Source organism: Salvelinus namaycush, chromosome 29, assembly GCF_016432855.1.
Source record: "Salvelinus namaycush isolate Seneca chromosome 29, SaNama_1.0, whole genome shotgun sequence".
Lineage (NCBI taxonomy): Eukaryota > Metazoa > Chordata > Actinopteri > Salmoniformes > Salmonidae > Salvelinus > Salvelinus namaycush.
In genome coordinates this window covers 1,316,658-1,334,387 of record NC_052335.1, presented here as the reverse complement: position 1 = coordinate 1,334,387, position 17,730 = coordinate 1,316,658, and the positions used below count along the sequence as shown (strand labels likewise).

The 17,730-nt window shown below is 43.7% G+C and overlaps 1 protein-coding gene across 1 annotated transcript in view; it reads right to left on the bottom strand.

Annotated features, from left to right (window-relative positions):
• slc22a16 (solute carrier family 22 member 16) overlaps window positions 1-17,730 on the bottom strand; it is a 49,929-nt gene that overhangs the window by 17,152 nt on the left and 15,047 nt on the right. The window contains exons 3-5 of the mRNA XM_038968874.1: window positions 13,944-14,061; window positions 11,071-11,629; window positions 2,372-2,499 (exon numbers count right to left, since the gene is read on the bottom strand). Of these exons, the coding sequence (XP_038824802.1) occupies window positions 2,372-2,499; window positions 11,071-11,629; window positions 13,944-14,061 (805 nt within the window). The remainder of the gene's footprint in view (window positions 1-2,371; window positions 2,500-11,070; window positions 11,630-13,943; window positions 14,062-17,730) is intronic.

The following is a 17,730-nucleotide window of genomic DNA, read 5'->3' as shown; positions in this document are numbered from 1 at the left end:
TCTAGGAGCGCACCTTCAGGATGAGCATTTACATGTTTGCTTATGGTCTTACACAGCTCGTTGAGTGTGATCTTAGTGCCAGCATCGGTTTGTGGTGGTAAATAGACAGCTACGAAAAATATAGATGAAAACTCTTGGTAGATAGTGTGGACTACAGCTTATCATGAGGTACTCTACCTCAGGTGAACAATACCTCGAGACTTCCTTGATAGTACTTTGCGCACCAGATGTTATTGACAAATAGACACACACCACCCCCCTTCGTCATACCGGAGGTAGTTGTTCTGTCTGGCCGATGCACGGGAAGCCCAGCCAACTGTATACAGTGCATGTGGAAAGTATTCAGACCCCTTCGCTTTTTCCACATTTTGTTACGTTACAGGTTTACTCTAGAATGGATTAAAGAAAAAAATCCTCATCAATCTACACACAATACCCCATAATGACAAAGTGAAAACAGGTTTTTAGAATTGTTTGCAAATGTATAAAAAAAGTATTCAGACCCTTTGCTATGAGACTCGAAATTGAGCTCAGTTGAATCCGATTTCCATTGATCATCCTTGAGGTGATTCTACAACTTGATTAGAGTTCACCTGTGGTAAATTCAATTGATTGGACATGATTTGGAAAGGCACCACATTTTCTATATAAGTTCCCTCAGTTGACAGTGTATGTTAGAACAAAAACCATACCATGAGGTCAAAGGAATTGTCCATAGAGCTCTGCAAAAGGATTGTGTCAAGGCACAGATCTGGTGAAGGGTATCAAAACATGTGTGAAACATTGAACGTCCCCAAGACCAGTGGCCTCCATTCTTAAATGTAAGAAGTTTGGAACCACCAAGACTCTTCCTAGAGCTGGCAGCCCGGCCAAACTGAGCAATCGGGGGAGAAGGGCCTTGGTCAAGGAGGTGACCAAGAACTTGATGGTCACTCTGACAGAGCTCCAGAGTTCCTCTATGGAGACGGGAAAAACTTCCAGAAGGACACCATCTCTGCAGCACTCCACCAATCAGGCCTTTGTGGTAGAGTGGCCAGATGGCAGCCACTCTTCAGTAAAAGGCACATGACAGCCCGCTAAGAGTTTGCCAAAAGGTACCTAAAGGAGGCACCTAAAGGACTCTCAGACTATGATAAAAAAGATTCTCTGGTCTTATGAAACCGAGATTGAACTCTTTGGCCTGAATGCCAAGCGTCACGTCTGGAGGAAACCTGGCACCATCCAGATGAAAGGAGCAAAGTACTGTACAGAGAGACCCTTGATGAAAACCAGTATTTTCTTTGCTATTCCTACACGATGGCACTTATTAAAGGCTTGAATCTCATAGGGACCTCACTGTCACCACTGGTCATCTAGCTAGCGACGTAGCCAGCAGGGTTGCATCGGTTCCCATTGGACTACAGCTAGTTAGGTGGGCTAACTAATGCTAGCTAGCTAACGTGAGCTGATTATCATGTAGCAGCCTATGCTGACTAGAGTCGCTAGCATGCTAACGTTTGCTAGCTAATTTTGATACACCATAGTCATGGGTCTGCAAAAATCAAGGAAATGGTACTCATGACAAAATCATGTTTCAATATTGTAGAGGCTATGGATGTTTTGGTTGTTTCTTTCTTGCTCAGTGACATTGGAAAATATTATATTTTGGCATTTAACTACAGGTATGTATCTAAAAAGATTTTGACATGATTTTGATTTTGACATTCCCTGTGAGATACTGCGAGAATCTGCACAGTCACGGGTACGGAGCATCAGAAATAAAATATCCAGTCACAGATTAGAAGCCAGAGAAACTTAAATGTTTCTCTAATATCACATGCAGTTATCTAAGTAATTTTACAGACTTTATCATTGGTAACATGCATAACAAACACATTGTGATTCCACACAACAGAACATTTTAACTGGAACAACACTCTCAGTAATGGTTGAACAAATATACTTTTGTGAACTTTGAACTACAAGGTTCTATCTGAAAAAATATTTTTCAGAGATAATTGGCTTTAAAGATCCAAACTCTCCTTGGTTGTATTCTTTTTTAGCTTAACAACATGAATTAACGCATATGCAAACCACGGCCCAAAATATTGTAATGAGCCTCTGCATTATGAAGTAGCTGGGCTTAGTGTGGGTTAGCCTGTGCAGGGCTTGGTGTGGCCTGGCCCATGTTGGGCTGGTGTCCGCTAGCCTATGCTGGACTGGTGTAGGCTACCCTGTGTTTGGCTGCTGTGGGCTTGGTGTAGGCTGTGTGTTGGCTATCCCCTGTACATCTTGTCCACATTGGGCAAATGGGATCATATTTTCTGGGTGGATCATATCCTTTGATTTCTCTCTAGCTCACACACAAACACACGTGATTGTTGGTACATACTTTTGGCACCACAATGATGAGCATGCAGGCCGTTCCAGCCAGCAGCAGAGCTGGGGCACATGTCCTCTTCCTGCCCACCCGGTCCATCGCATAACAGCCAATCAGGTAGGAAGGGAACTCCACTGCACCTAGAAACAGCCAATCACAGAAGATGTCAGGGCAAGGGGGCAGGCATTGCTGGCATGGGGACATTATGTGTGGTGACATCTGGTACTGGGCCAGCTGTGGCTGTTATTTGACTGAAAGGCCCTGGTGATGAGACTGTTTAGCCTTTGAGATCATTGAGAGTATAAATGGCACTAGCTAGAGTCTAATTCCAACATGTTTCAAGCAAACCACCATAGTCCCTGTGCCCAAGAACACTAAGGTAACCTGCCTAAATGACTACCGACCAGTAGTCTTCACGTATGTAGCCATGAAGTGCTTTGAAGGCTGGTCATGGCTCATATCAACACCATTATCCCAGAAAACCTAGACCCACTCTAATTTGCATACCGCCCCAACAGATCCACAGATGATGCAATCTTTATTTCACTCCACACTGCCCTTTCCCACCTGGACAAAAGGAACACTTATGTGAGAATGCTATTCATTGACTACAGCTCAGCATTAATACCCTCAAAGCTCATCACTAAGCTAAGGATCCTGGGACTAAACACCTCCCTCTGCAACTGGATCCTGGACTTCCCGACGAGCCGCCCCCATGTGGTGAGGGTAGGTAGCAACACATCTGCCACGCTCATCCTCAACACTGGAGCTCCACAGGGGTGCGTTATCAGTCCCCTTCTGTACTCCCTGTTCACCCACGACTGCAAGGCCAGGCACGACTCCAACACCATCATTAAGTTTGCAGACGACACAACAGTGGTAGGCCTGATCACCGACAACGACGAGACAGTCTATAGGGAGGAGGTCAGAGACCTGGCCGGGTGGTGCCAGAATAACAACCTATCCCTCAACGTGACCAAGACTAAAGAGATGATTGTGGACTACAGGAAAAGGAGGACCGAGCACGCCCCCATTCTCATCGACGGGACTGTAGTGGAGCAGGTTGAGCGCTTCAAATTCCTTGGTGTCCACATCAACAACAAACTAGAATGGTCCAAACACACCAAGACAGTTGTGAAGAGGGCACAACAAAGCCTATTCCCCCTCAGGAAACTAAAAAGATTTGGCATGGGTCCTGAGATCCTCAAAAGGTTCTACAGGTGCAACATCGAGAGCATTCTGACTGGATGCATCACTGCCTGGTACGGCAATTGCTCGGCACTACAGAGGGTAGTGCGTACTGCTCAGTACATCACTGGGGCCAAGCTTCCTGCCATCCAGGACCTCTATATCAGAGGAAGGCCCTAAAAATTGTCAAAGACTCTAGCCACCCTAGTCAAAGACTGTTCTCTCTGCTACCGCATGGCAAGCGGTACCGGAGTGCCAGGTCTAGGTCCAAGAGGCTTCTAAACAGCTTCTATCCCCAAGCCATAAGACATCTAATCAGACCTAACATCTAATCAAATGGCTACCCAGACAATTTGCATTGCACCCCCCCCCCTCCGTCTTTTACGCTGCTGCTACTCTGTTTGTTATCAATGCAGAGTCACTTTAATAACTCTACGGCACATTCACATTCACATTGAATACGCGTTTGATTTCAGATAAGACTTGACTTATATTCATTTAAGCAACTTTGAAATCTCTTGTCCAACTTTTCAATAGGCACATGTTTTTAAAAAACTAATTTCAGTATTTATTTTCAAATATTTGCTCATACGTTATGCATATGATCATTCAAACTATTAAAAGGACAATAGGTTAAACCCTCGTGAGTTGAGAAAATAATTTTAAGAAAATCTGACATGGTAACAAGGTTGAATGGATTACATGTTTGATTGTAGATCATGACATAAACGTGACAAATAAATACCCAGGACCACAGGAAAGTTGTGTAATAATATTGTATATATCTTTTCGAAGGAGGATCAACAGGATGAGTAGGAATGATAAAAAATAAGTACGTCAACAAGACCACAAACTGGATCTGATCAAATATTCAATGGACAAACGTAAAAATGTGTCATATTACAGTGGTCCGACAACCTGGCATTAAAATGAATGAGCATATCAAAAATAGTCATGAACTGATCAATATTTTAGAAAGCTGATGTTATAATGTTCAGATGTAATTTTAGTGGCTGGCCAGAGTATCCCATACCTCACTTGCGATGACCATGTGGCGTGAGGTAACGTTCTCTGGGGGAGGAATGAGGGTCAGCACATCCTCAAAGGGACACCAAAGGAGATCGTTTTTTTCTGGCCGCTGAGGGACGGTTCACCCACTCTATGCATACATTTCACCTCTTGGTTTGATCCCTGGGTAGATGGCGTGGTCCTACACCAGGGCACACCATATCCCCACAACCTCTGGACTGTGCCACTACACTTCTTCTAGTGTGCTGTGTATGGGGTCTTCTGTGTGGTCATCTGTGGGATTAAAGTTGAAGCACTTTGTTTTTTGGCAATCACACTCCAGATTCTCTGTAGCAGCTGACGTCGCGGTAGAGAACTTTCCCAGGCGGGGCCTCATTGTGGACGGTACGGCTGGAAGCTAGCATTTCTTTCACTGCATCCTCCACAGCTTGCTCCTGAATGTAAAACAATTTCACCTTTGATCGTCCCTCACTCAGAGTTTGGTACAGGGACAATGCCATGGGGATATCAACTCCTTGGCTGACAAGTCGGCCCTCCTCTTCAATTTGGCACCCACGCCATCTGGGGCACCTTTGCCCTGACTGGCTTCGAAGTACTTCCAGGTTCCTCTTGTAAACCCCTTCTTGAAAATGTCAGTACAAAAGAGGTAAAAATTCCCACGCTGCTTCTACTGTGTGCAGGGACCGTCGCTAAAAAAAATGGATGGTTGTCACATCCGGGCATCTCTCGAATTTCCCTCAGGATGGGCTCCAGGTGTTGCCGTATGGCAGGTGGTCCCTTCAGTCTGGATGCCGATACAGTGCAGAAGGAGGTAGGGGCAGATGCCTCCACCCCACACACATAGTAAACCCCAGTGTGCATAGTGGCCTGTTGGTGTGATGCATCAAAATGGACAGCTTGTACTTGAGCGCTGTACTTGCAGCCGTAGTTCTCAGAGAAGTCAATATGGACTGCACTTTCATTTGCAGGGAGGTTCAGCTTCAGGGCCCGAGAGAAAGCATATTGCTGTCTGATGGTATAGAGGTGGCAACTGAACTTCTGGAGCTCTCAATGGTGTGCCAGAACTCTGTCGAATGACATGGCAAATCGCAGTTCTAGTGTTAATTTGACTATAGATAATAGATTGTCCCTTCTTAGTGAACTGAAGGAGATACAACCCTGTTACTGCAGTGCAACACTGTTACTTGAATTATATTATTATATTATTAATCAATGCTAATGTTAGCTTTTTCTCAGGAATAGATGCTAGCTGTGGAATGTAGCGTTACTGTCAAGGTCGAGGACAAACTTAGTTATATATATATAAAAACAGAAAACTTTGAAATGAATTTGTCTTATTCTGATTATATGAGTAACAGGGTTGTGTTGGTTAGAGTGACACACTCAATCAAGGCTGAAAAGATTGGAAAAATAGAAGAGAGGACTTAACTTTGGTTTACCTATGGTGTTAGCAAATGGCTTGACGATGTAATTTCCTCTGTCTCATGTGACTAACTGTTTTTTCTCTTCCTCTGCCAGGGTAGATTGGTTTCGGTAACAGGGCTGCTTGCATGTTGTGGCACACAACTTCAGTGCATAATTGATATCATTTAAAAAATGTTGATGATTAAACAAATAGTTTTAACAATTACAAGAGACATATATAAACAAAATCATACCAAAAAAGTAGATTGAAATCTTATTTTAAGTGTTATATTTGATGTGCAAGTTGGTCATCAAGAAGGTGGGACAAGAGAAAAATGCAATTTTAAGGGGTGCTCGAGAGTTATTTGGTATTTTAAATAATTTTGGAACCACTTTTTTCCGACAACTATAATTACATTTTGTCTCAGGACAAATATTTTGGGCATGGATTATTTGAAATTTCATGTGTGGGACAGAAAATGTCCTCTAATTCTGGAATGACCCAAGTAAGCGTTTCACTGTAAGGTCTACACCTGTTGTATTCAGCGCATGTGACAAATAAAAGTTCCCACGTTTGCGGAGACAGCATTCCTGGTAATGCTGCATATGTAGGTGTAACAACGGTAAAAATCTGCCGTAAACTCACTCCACAGCTAGCTTGAAATGTCGCGGAATTAGCCACTCAAGAGTGGCTTAACCCGTTGGTAACTTTGTCAAGGAAGGCAGTCACATATGTTGCGGCGCAGAACCTCCCTGGTTCGGGACAACAAGGGGGGCTAGCTGTTAGTTGCACACCTGTTTTGAGCCCCAGCGGTTTAGCTGAAAAAAATGTTTTTTAAGTATTCCTGTTTTGCTTGTTAATAAGTTAATAAAGCCGCATACAAACATGGTCTCTTTTTCGCTTTCTTGAGTAAAGCAGCTCCAAAATGTAGGTGTTACAGCCTTGCTCAGTGCTTTCTGTGGTGGTGGGGCAGCCAGTGGAAAAATATACGAAGCGTAGGGGTTGGTAATGTTCTCTAGTTGTGCCGTGATTGGCTCAGCTTTCTGTCGGTCATGGGGACACTACGTCACCGCAAAATCTACGGGTAGAGCTCGAAAATTCAATCCCCTTGGTTGCTGCCATATACTTACATTAGAAGTGCCCATACATGAAGGCTCAAGGTCATTGGCCAAAAGATAAAATGACGTCAAATCATGTTATATCTACCGTAGCTTTGATTGGACTGATCATGTCAACATCATACTTTCAAAATCTTAGCTAGCAATCTAGACAAGGAGTCATCATCACGCATTAAGTCGGTAATTTACTGGCAAATCCTTGTCATATGAAGAGAAATTATAGATAAAACGTATCGGTGCTCATCGGCCATTGAACATAAATATTACACAACAAGTTAGAAATCGGAAATTCAACAATGAGTGCAAAAGCGCCACTGCAGCCCCGGGTTCGATCCCAGGCTGTCACAGCCGGCCGTGACCGGGAGACCCATGGGATGGCGCACAAATGGTCCAGCGTCGTCTGAGTTAGGAGAGGGTTTGGCCAGCCGGGATGTCCTTGTCTCCTTGTGCTCTAGCGACTCCTTGTGGCGGGCTGGTCGATCGACTACGGTCGTCAGTTCGACAGTTTGTCCTCTGACACATTGGTGCGGCTGGCTTTGCCGAGTCCGTAGGGGAGTTCCAATGATGAAACAAGATCGTAACTACCAATTGGATATCACGTAAAAGGGGGTAACGCATTTGAATACATTGGCCATGTATTTGAATACATTGTCAATCCAGCATGACTTCTGCCACGTTCAAAACAACTGGAAACTCTGAACTGGGAAATCACAGACGTCAGTGAGTTCAAGGCAACTGGGAACTCGGATAAAACTAGCTCCGACTGGGATAATACAGAAAATCATTCTGAACGGTCAACTCGGAATTCCAAGTCAGGATTTTGGGCCTCTTTCTAGAGCCTACAAGAAGGCCCGCCACCAACCTTCCTGTTCAAGTGAGCACAGCACAACAAGGTGAGTCCAAAAATGTCTTGCATGCTGCTGCATAAATGATGTAATATGTCAGGGAGATATGTATATTGTAGCTAAGAAAGTAATACTAAGTGTATGTTGTGTAGTAAGCTGTTAGTAGCCCATGTACCTCACCCTAATAATTTGTTCCCTTTTCCCATCATAACTTAGCCTACTGTTCTGACTTGGTGGTGCATATTTACCCTGTAGCCTGTTTTAGAGAAATGTCATCATCGAATATTGTAAGAGCTTTCCATTGTCTGCTTATATGCCCCATTTATTTAGCCTATGGTTCTGTATTGGTGTACTAGAACATTGAAGACGTTTAAGCTGTCTATCAATCATTGTTTTTGCGAACAATGGATGCCAGTGAAAAATGCATACTTGCAACAGCTGCATAGTGTGGATCCCAGCCTATGGAATACAATTTAGATGGAGTTCCTCCCTTCTAAACTCCTCTGTGGTATTGTGCTCCATACTGTCAAAAACAAGTTTTAATTTAAGACCACGAGTGGGGCTTTTATTGCTCAATCAAATTTTTCCATAGGCCTAACGGACACATGCTCAAACCCACACACTTTTGATAGACTTAAACACCCGAGCTATCATATAGGTTAGAAGAAGCCTACATAACCAACCTATAAAGTAAAATGTGACATCCATATATGGCCAGCTATGTAAACTCTAACATTGATTTAGTCTGCAATGTAAAACACCCGAGCTATCATATAGGTTAGAAGAAGCCTACATAACCAACCTATAAAGTAAAATGCGACATCCATATATGGCCAGCTATGTAAACTCTAACATTGATTTAGTCTGCAATGGATGTCGTTCAATTGGTAATATACATTTTTGTGTTCTTCTAATGCCTCAAGGGAAAAGGAAAAGGAAAAGTCAAAGGAAGTAATCAGATTACGTTACTGAGTTTGGGTAATCAAAGTTACATTACCGATTACAATTTGACAGGTAACTAGTAACTAACAGATTACATTTAGAAAGTAACCTATTGAACCCTGTATACGTCCTCCAAGACATATGATAAATTACATAATCCCAAAAAGTAGTTGAAAAGTAGCTAATATGCTAAAGTTGTCCGTGATGAGATTCGAACTCAAAACTTTTGGGGTGCTAGACGCTCCCGTTATATGCCAACCCATCTGCCCCGACCAACCACTGTCCTTTTGTTTTTGCCTTATGTAATCTTTTTTGCCTTATGTAAATGTAATCTGTTAGTTACTAGTTACCTGTCCAAAATTGTAATCAGTAACCTAATTTGATTACTTTTTGTTATACGTTACTTTCTCCTTAAAAGACATTAGACGACAAAAAGGATCAATCTAACGCATTTGGTGTGTAATGATTGCTCAGGTGAAACAAACTTAAACTTGTAGCTTTTTTCAATGCTGAATTGAATGTCATTGAGAAAACATAAAGGTGTCAAAAACTATTTTTCGCAAACATCCTTTCTGAATTTAAAAGTTATCCAAGAAGTAATCATCTAGTTTCTCAAAAATATCTGTCATCCAATTACAATATTTTTGCTGGTAAGGTAACTGATGAGTTCGTTTTTTTGTAGTCAGATTATATGTAACAAACAATTACTCCCCAACTCTGAGTAACCATCTGTCTTATGTAACCATACCAAACATAATATACACTACATGACCAAAAGTATGTGGACACCTACTCGTTGAACGACTCATTGCGAAATCATAGGCATAATCATGGTCCCCTCTTTGCTGCTACAACAGCCTCCACTCTTTCCACTAGATGCTGAAGCAATGTTGCGGGGGAGTTGCTTCCACAAGAGCATTAGTGAGGTCGGGCACTACTGTTGTGCGATTAGTCCTGGCTCGCAGTCGGCGTTCCAATTCATCCCGAAGGTGTATGACGGAGGGCAGAAATTATTAAATCATTAGACCACCCACTAAAGCCATCAGTCATATGAAAGTCACATTTAAGGGGCCTCCTGAGTGGCGCAGCGGTGCTTGAGGCGTCACTACAGACCCGGGTTTGATCCCAGGATCACTTCCGTGACCGGGAGTAACATAGGGTGGTGCACAATTTGCCCAGCGTTGTCCGGATTTGGGGAGGGTTTGGCCGGAGGGGGCTTGTTGAATGGTTGAATGGTGTTTCGTGCAGCTGATTTCCGGGTTAAGTGGGCGGATGTCTCAATGTCAACAGTGAAGAGGTGACTCAGGGATGCTTGGCTCACCACACTCTAGCGACTCCTTGTGGCGGGCCGGGTGCCTGCAGGCTGACCTTGGTCATCAGTTGAATGGTGTTTCCTCTGACACATTGGTGCAGCTGGTTTCTGTGTTAAGAAGCGCTTTTTGGCGGGTCATGTTTCGGAGGACGCATGACTTCAATTAGGGGAGATAGGGTAAGGGGATAACATATTACACACACACTATATGGGGGATTGAAAATGATGCAGACAATTACATTGATGGAAGCTACAATCTGCACTCATAAAGCTACCCCCTCAATGGGGTTGAGGTTAGGGCTCTGTGCAGGGCAGTCAAGTTCTTCCACACCGATCTCAACAAACCATTTCTGTATGGACCTTGCTTTGTGCATGGAGGCATTCTCATGTTGAACCAGGAAAGAGCTTTCCCCAAACTGTACCCACGAAGTTGGAAGCACAGAATCGTCTAGAATGTCATCGTAAAATAAATGTAAATCAAATTTTATTGGTCATGTACACATATTTAGCAGATGTCTGCTGTAGCGTTGAGATTTCCCTTCACTGAAACTGAGGGGCCTAGGCATCCTATGAAGGTGCGACGTTGAAAGTCACTGAGCTCTTCAGTAAGGCCATTCTACTGCCAGTGTTTATCTATGGAGATTGCATGGCGATGTGCTCGATTTTATACACCTGTCAGCAATGGGTGTGGCTGAAATAGCCCGAATCCACTAATTTGAAGGTGTGTCCACATACACTATATATACAACAGTATCATACTAAATGGAGTGTCAGAATAATGCTAAATGCTCTGAGACCAGTTTTCTATAATAAGCACACATACCCATAGTACATACGGTGCACACACAAACCAACCCCCATCCCCCTCTCACCAGCCAGGAAGAGGTTGATGTACTGGTTGCCCCCCAGGTTGACGGAGCCCAGGGAGAAGACGTAGTAGCCCAGGCTGCCAATGAACCACACTGCCCACACTGTCACTGTCCTCCAGGCCATCCTCCATGTCCCAAACAGGTCCAGGATGCTCAGCTTTCTCTCGGACTCCGCTGGCTGTGCTCTCCCCGGTGCCACCTCCTTCTCCAGCAGAGCCTCCTTGGGTTCCAGGAGGTCCTCGGCCCTCAGGCGGCCAGGCTCCAGGCCGTTGAAGCGGGCTATGGAATCCAACAGGACCTGGGTCTCCTGGAGCCTCCCCTTAGCCATCAGGTAGAAGGGTGTCTCGGGAAACTTCCAGCAGAAGAAGAGGAAGGGCGAGGTGCAGGTGGAGAGGATGATCTGGTAGATCCACCAGGTACGCACTAGGTAGCCTGTGATCGCCACCATCATGACGCCTGCGGCGAAGGCGGCGTGCACGTGCATGGAGGTCCACGTGCGTACCTTGTTGCCGGTGAACTCGGTCACGTACACAAACACCACTACAAGGTAGCCGCTGGACACCTACCGAGAGAGAGGGAGGGAACATTACAATTAGATCAAAAAAGGGGACACAACGCAAGGCCAGAGCTTCAAATGCTGATCACACACACACACACACACACACACACACACACACACACACACACACACACACACACACACACACACACACACACACACACACACACACACACACACACACACACACACACACACACACCTCGCATTACTGTTGATGCAGAAAGTTCATCTAAGGCCTGAAAACAAGTCTCATATATCTTATCTACTTATCCTGCATTTAGTAAATGGACCGTGAGAGCAGACTGTGGTTAGAATATACTGTAGATCAAACGTTATCTTCAGAGAATTACCCAGATACTAGCCTAGGCTAGCCATATCAACATTCTCTAAGGCTGACTGCTTTGCATCCAGATGGAGAGAGGAAGACAGTCATACAGTCCACAGACCTATACACATGCAGTAAATATTTGCACAGTCACATAGCCAGGACATTTTATTTTGGTTATGCTTTTTGTTTTCAAGGTATTTTAAACAATCTTACGTGTAGCACTGCCATGAGCTATTCTGCTGATGGTCACCTGTTCCTCAGCTATTCTTTAAACATAAGCCACACCCTCTACTGACAGGGCTGGCCCACAGAGAGGCATGTCACAGGAAAGCCAAAAATATCATCAAGGACATCAACCACCCGCGCCACGGCCTGTTCACCCTGCTGTCATCCAGAAGGCAAGGTCAGTACAGGTGCATCAAAGCTGGGACAGAAAGACTGAAATACAGCTTTATCTCAAGGCCATTAGATGGTTAAATAGCCTTCACTAGCCGGCCTCCACCCAGTACCCTGCCCTGAACTTAGTCACTGTCACTAGCCGGTTACCACCCGGTTACTCAACCCTGCACCTTAGAAGCTGCAACCTTATGTAAAGTGCATTTGGAGAGTATTCAGACCCCTTGAATTTTTCCACATTTTGTTTATGTTACAGCCTTATTCTAAAATTGATTAAATCGTTTTTTCCCCTCATCAATCTACACACATTACTCCATAATGACAGAGCAAAAACTTTTTTTTAAATTTTAGCAAATTAAGCTGAAATATCACATTTACAGAAGTATTCAGACCCTTTACTCACTACTATGTTGAAGAACCTTTGGCAGCAAATTACAGCCTCAAGTATTTTTTGGTATGATGTTACAAGCTTGGCACACCTGTATTTGGGGAGCTTCTCCCATTCTCTGCAGAGGCTCTCAAGTTCTGTCAGGTTAGATGGGGAGCGTTGCTGCACAGCTATTTTCAGGTCTCTCCAGAGATGTTCGATTGGGTTCAAGTCCGGGCTCTGGCTGGGCCACTCAAGGACATTCAAGAGACTTGTCCCAAAGCCACTCCTGCATTGTCTTAGCAGTGTGCTTAGGGTCGTTTTATGGTTGGAAGGTGAACCTTCGCCCCCAGTCTGAGGTCCTAAGTGGTCTGGAGCAGGTTTTCATCAAGGATCTCTCTGTACTTTGCTCTGTTCATCTTTCCCTCTATCCTGACTAGTCTCCCAGTCCCTGCCGCTGAAAAACATCCCCACAGCATGATGCTGCCACCACCATGCTTCACCGTAGGGATGGTGCCAGGTTTTCTCCTGACGTGACGCTCTGCATTCAGGCCAAATAGTTCAATCTTACTTTCATCAGACCAGAGAATCTTGTTTCTCATGGTCTGGGAGTCTTTAGGTGCCATTTGCCAAACTCCAAGTGGGCTGTCATGTGTCTTTTACTGAGGAGTGGCTTCCGTCTAGCCACTCTACCATAAAGGCCTGATTGGTGGAGTGCTGCAGAGATGGTTGTCCTTCTGGAAGATTCTACAGACTAACTCTGGAGCCATGTCAGAGTGACCATTGGGTTCTTTGTCACCTCCCTGACCAAGGCCCTTCTCCCCCTTGCCCCCTTGTTTGTCTGGGCAGCCAGCTCTAGGAAGAGTCTTGGTGTTTCCAAACTTCTTCCATTTAAGAATGATGGTGGCCGCTATGTTCTTGGGGACCTTCAATACTGAATAATGTTTTTGGCACCCACCTGTTATTGTAATGGTGAAGTGTAGCATGTCTTGGGGGTTTTGCATACAGCATACAATTACAACTTTTGCATACACCATACAACTACTGTATGTTTATGGGAGATTATTCTCGAAATTTCAAGTAAAGTGCATGTCTCAAGATAGGATTTGCCCATAAAATAATATTGAATTACGTGTCTCCTTACGTCATCCTGCATTCCTTACACTCCACGTGTTGATAATTAGGCTTTTTCTTACAACTCTTACACGCGCACACACACTTACCATGGCGAGCAGGAAGCGGACGACCATAAATAGGTAGTAGTTTCCCATGAATGCCACGCTTACACCAAACACAAACTGGCAGAGGCTGGTGATCATTAGGACCCTCCGTCTGCCAACCCTGAGAGAGAGAGAGAGAGAGAGAGAGAGAGAGAGAGAGAGAGAGAGAGAGAGAGAGAGAGAGAGAGAGAGAGAGAGAGAGAGAGAGAGAGAGAGAGAGAGAGAGAGAGAGAGAGAGAGAGAGAGAGAGAGAGAGAGAGAGAGAGAGAGAGAGAGAGAGAGAGAGAGAGAGAGAGAGAGAGAGAGAGAGAGAAAACACTAGTAAATACTACAGAAATGTCTACAAAAACACTACTTTTTTTACTATAGTAAATATGACAGTATTTAATTTGTATGTACCCTGCCCATCCCCCTCCCCCATATCCCAATTTGTGCCACCAATAAATGAGAAATCTACATGCAGAGAATAGAGCATATATTGTGTTCCCTACAGGTTACAGTAGAACTTGCTGTTCAGAACCCAGTCCTACTTACCTACCTACTGGTTATGGGAAAAACTATATTTTAGTATTTCTCCAGTAGGTTTCCTCAACAAGAAAACCCCCAACTTTGATGTCAAAGATAATACAATGTCTCTAAAAACACTACAGTAAACACTACAGTATATTGTATTACAGTCCACAAAAGCACTATGGTAAATACTACAGTACATGAATACAACACACCAAAAGCTTGATTTTTATGGTCATTATGGACATTTTTAAACAAATTTCCTGAAATTCTACGTAGTACTGATTTATGTCAACTGATTTGATGGCATGTTGAATCTATGCAAATAAATTCTATGACTTGATAGTTCACCTCTCTGTTTTCTTTTATTCTATAATAGGGTATATGTGTTAAGCAAATCAACATTTATTTATGATACAGCATGTAAGCTACACAATACAATGAAATGTTACAGTATACTACACAATTCACTGTAGTGTTATTACCACAAAACACCACAGTGAATATTATAGTATTCCTACCATAGTATACGCTATAGTATTTTTCATGTGGGGAGCCATAGGTTTTAATGACATACTTCCTGTATTTTCAGAAGGACCTCTGCTATTTACTGTAGCTGACGACATGGGAAGAGTTGAGATAAAAATATTAAATGTCACACAAGCTCATATGATGTGTTTGAAATAATACATGGGGTGGCAGGTAGCCTAGTAGTTAAGAGCGTTGGGCCAGTAAACGAAAGGTCACTGGATGGAATCCCTGAGCAGACCATGTGAAAAATCTGGTGATGTGCCCTTGAGCAGGGCACTTAACCATAATTGCACCTCTGCTAAATGACTAAAATGTAAATAAGGAGCATTGTATTGTTGACTGGGAATTGCACATTGCCACATAGAAGGTTTGTGACTCATGGCATTGATCCAGAACAAATATTGGTTGAAATACTGGAAGACATGGCCTCCCGAGTGGCGCAGCACTCTAAGGCAATTCATCGCAGTGCTAGAGGCGTCACTACAGACCCGGGTTTGTTCCCAGGATGTGTCACACCCGGCCGTGACCGGGAGTCCCATAGAGCGGCGCACAATTGGCCCAGCGTCGTCTGAGTTAGGGGAGGGTTCGCCCGGGGCGGTTTTACTTGGCTCATTGCGCTCTAGAGACTCCTTGTGGTGGGCCGGGTGCCCGCAGGCTGACCTCGGTAGTCATTTGAATGGTGTTTCCTCCGTTACATTGGTGCGGCTGGCTTCTGGGTTAAGCTGAAGGGTGTTAAGAAGCACTGTGTGGCAGGTCATGTTTCAGAGGACGCATAACTCGACCGTGGCCTCCTGACCCTGTTGGAGAGTTGCAGCAATGAGACAAGATCAAAAATGGGGAGAAAAAGGGAGTAAAATACCACACAAAAAAATAGATTTAAAATATAAATACTGGTTGACACAAGCTGGGAGCAGCAGAGGGGCAGCAGCCCTAGGAGCAGATTGTGTTGAAATTGCACGTCGCTAGTATCACTACACAACAGGAGTTGCGGGGTTTATAGGTGTTTGAGTGAGTGAGTATGGGATTTGCATTTGACTCTAGGCCTCCAGACTAGACAGAACAAATCAATGAACAATTTGGCTGATACACGCATACTGTCCTAGTGTGTGAGTCTGGAATTAGCAGTTTGCTTAGTTGTAAGAAACAATCGTCCTCTTCCCCCCCACTGAATACAAATAATGTAATCTTATAAAGCTATACTATACTGTATATATAGTTGAAGTCGGAAGTTTACATACACTTAGGTTGGAGTCATTAAAACTTGTTTTTCAACCACTCCACAAATTTCTTGTTAACAAACTATAGTTTTGGCAAGTCGGTTAGGACATCTACTTTGTGCATGACACAAGTCATTTTTCCAACAATTGTTTACAGACAGATTATTTCACTTATAATTCACTGTATCACAATTCCAGTGGGTCAGAAGTTTACATACACTAAGTTGACTGTGCCTTTAAACAGCTTAGAAAATTCCAGAAAATTATGTCATGGCTTTAGAAGCTTTTGATAGGCTAATTGACATAATTTGAGCCAATTGGAGGTGTACCTGTGGATGTATTTCAAGGCCTACCTTCAAACTCAGTGCCTCTTTGCTTGATGCTTGACATCATGGGAAAATCTAAAGAAATCATCCTTGGGAGAAAATTCCAAGCACCTAAAGGTACCACGTTCATCTGTACAAACAATAGTAGGCAAGTATAAACACCATGGGACCACGCAGCCGTCATACCGCTCAGGAAGGGGACACGTTCTGTCTCCTAGAGATGAACGTACTTTGGTGCGAAAAGTGCAAATCAATCCCAGAACAACAGCAAAGGACCTTGTGAAGATGCTGGAGGAAACAGGTACAAAAGTATCTATATCCACAGTAAAAATATTCCTATATCGACATAACCTGAAAGGCCGCTCAGCAAGGAAGAAGCCACTGCTCCAAAACCGCCATAAAAAAGCCAGACTACGGTTTGCAACTGCATATGGGGACAAAGATCTCTTCTGGTCTGATGAAACAAAAATACAACTGTTTGGCCATAATGACCGTCGTTATGTTTGGAGGAAAAAGGGGGACGCTTGCAAGCCGAAGAACACCATCTCAACCGTGAAGCACGGGGGTGGCAGCATCATGTTGTGGGGGTGCTTTGCTGCAGGAGGGCTGGTGCACTTCACAAAATAGATGGCATCATGAGATAGGAAAATGATGTGGATATATTGAAGCAACATCTCAAGACATCAGTCAGGAAGGTAAAACTTGGTCGCAAATGGGTCTTCGAAATGGACAATGACCCCAAGCATACTTCCAAAGTTGTGGCAAAATGGCTTAAGGACAACAAAGTCAAGGTATTGGAGTGGCCATCACAAAGCCCTGACCTCAATCCTATAGAAAATGTGTGGGCAGAACTGAAAAAGTGTATGCGAGCAAGGAGACGTTTGACCCAAGTTAAACAATTTAAAGGCAATGCTACCAAATACGAATTGAGTGTATGTAAACTTCTGACCCACTGGGAATGTGATGAAAGAAATAAAAGCTGAAATAAATCATTCTCTCTACTAGTATTCTGACATTTCACATTCATAAAATAATGTGGTGATCCTAACTGATCTAAGACAGGGAATTTTTACTAGGATTAAATGTCAGGAATTCTGAAAAACTAAGTTTAAATGTATTTGGCTAAGGTGTATGTAAACTTCCGACTTCAACTGTACGAATTAAAGGATGTCTAGTATCATACGGCTTACCCGGTCGTACAATAGC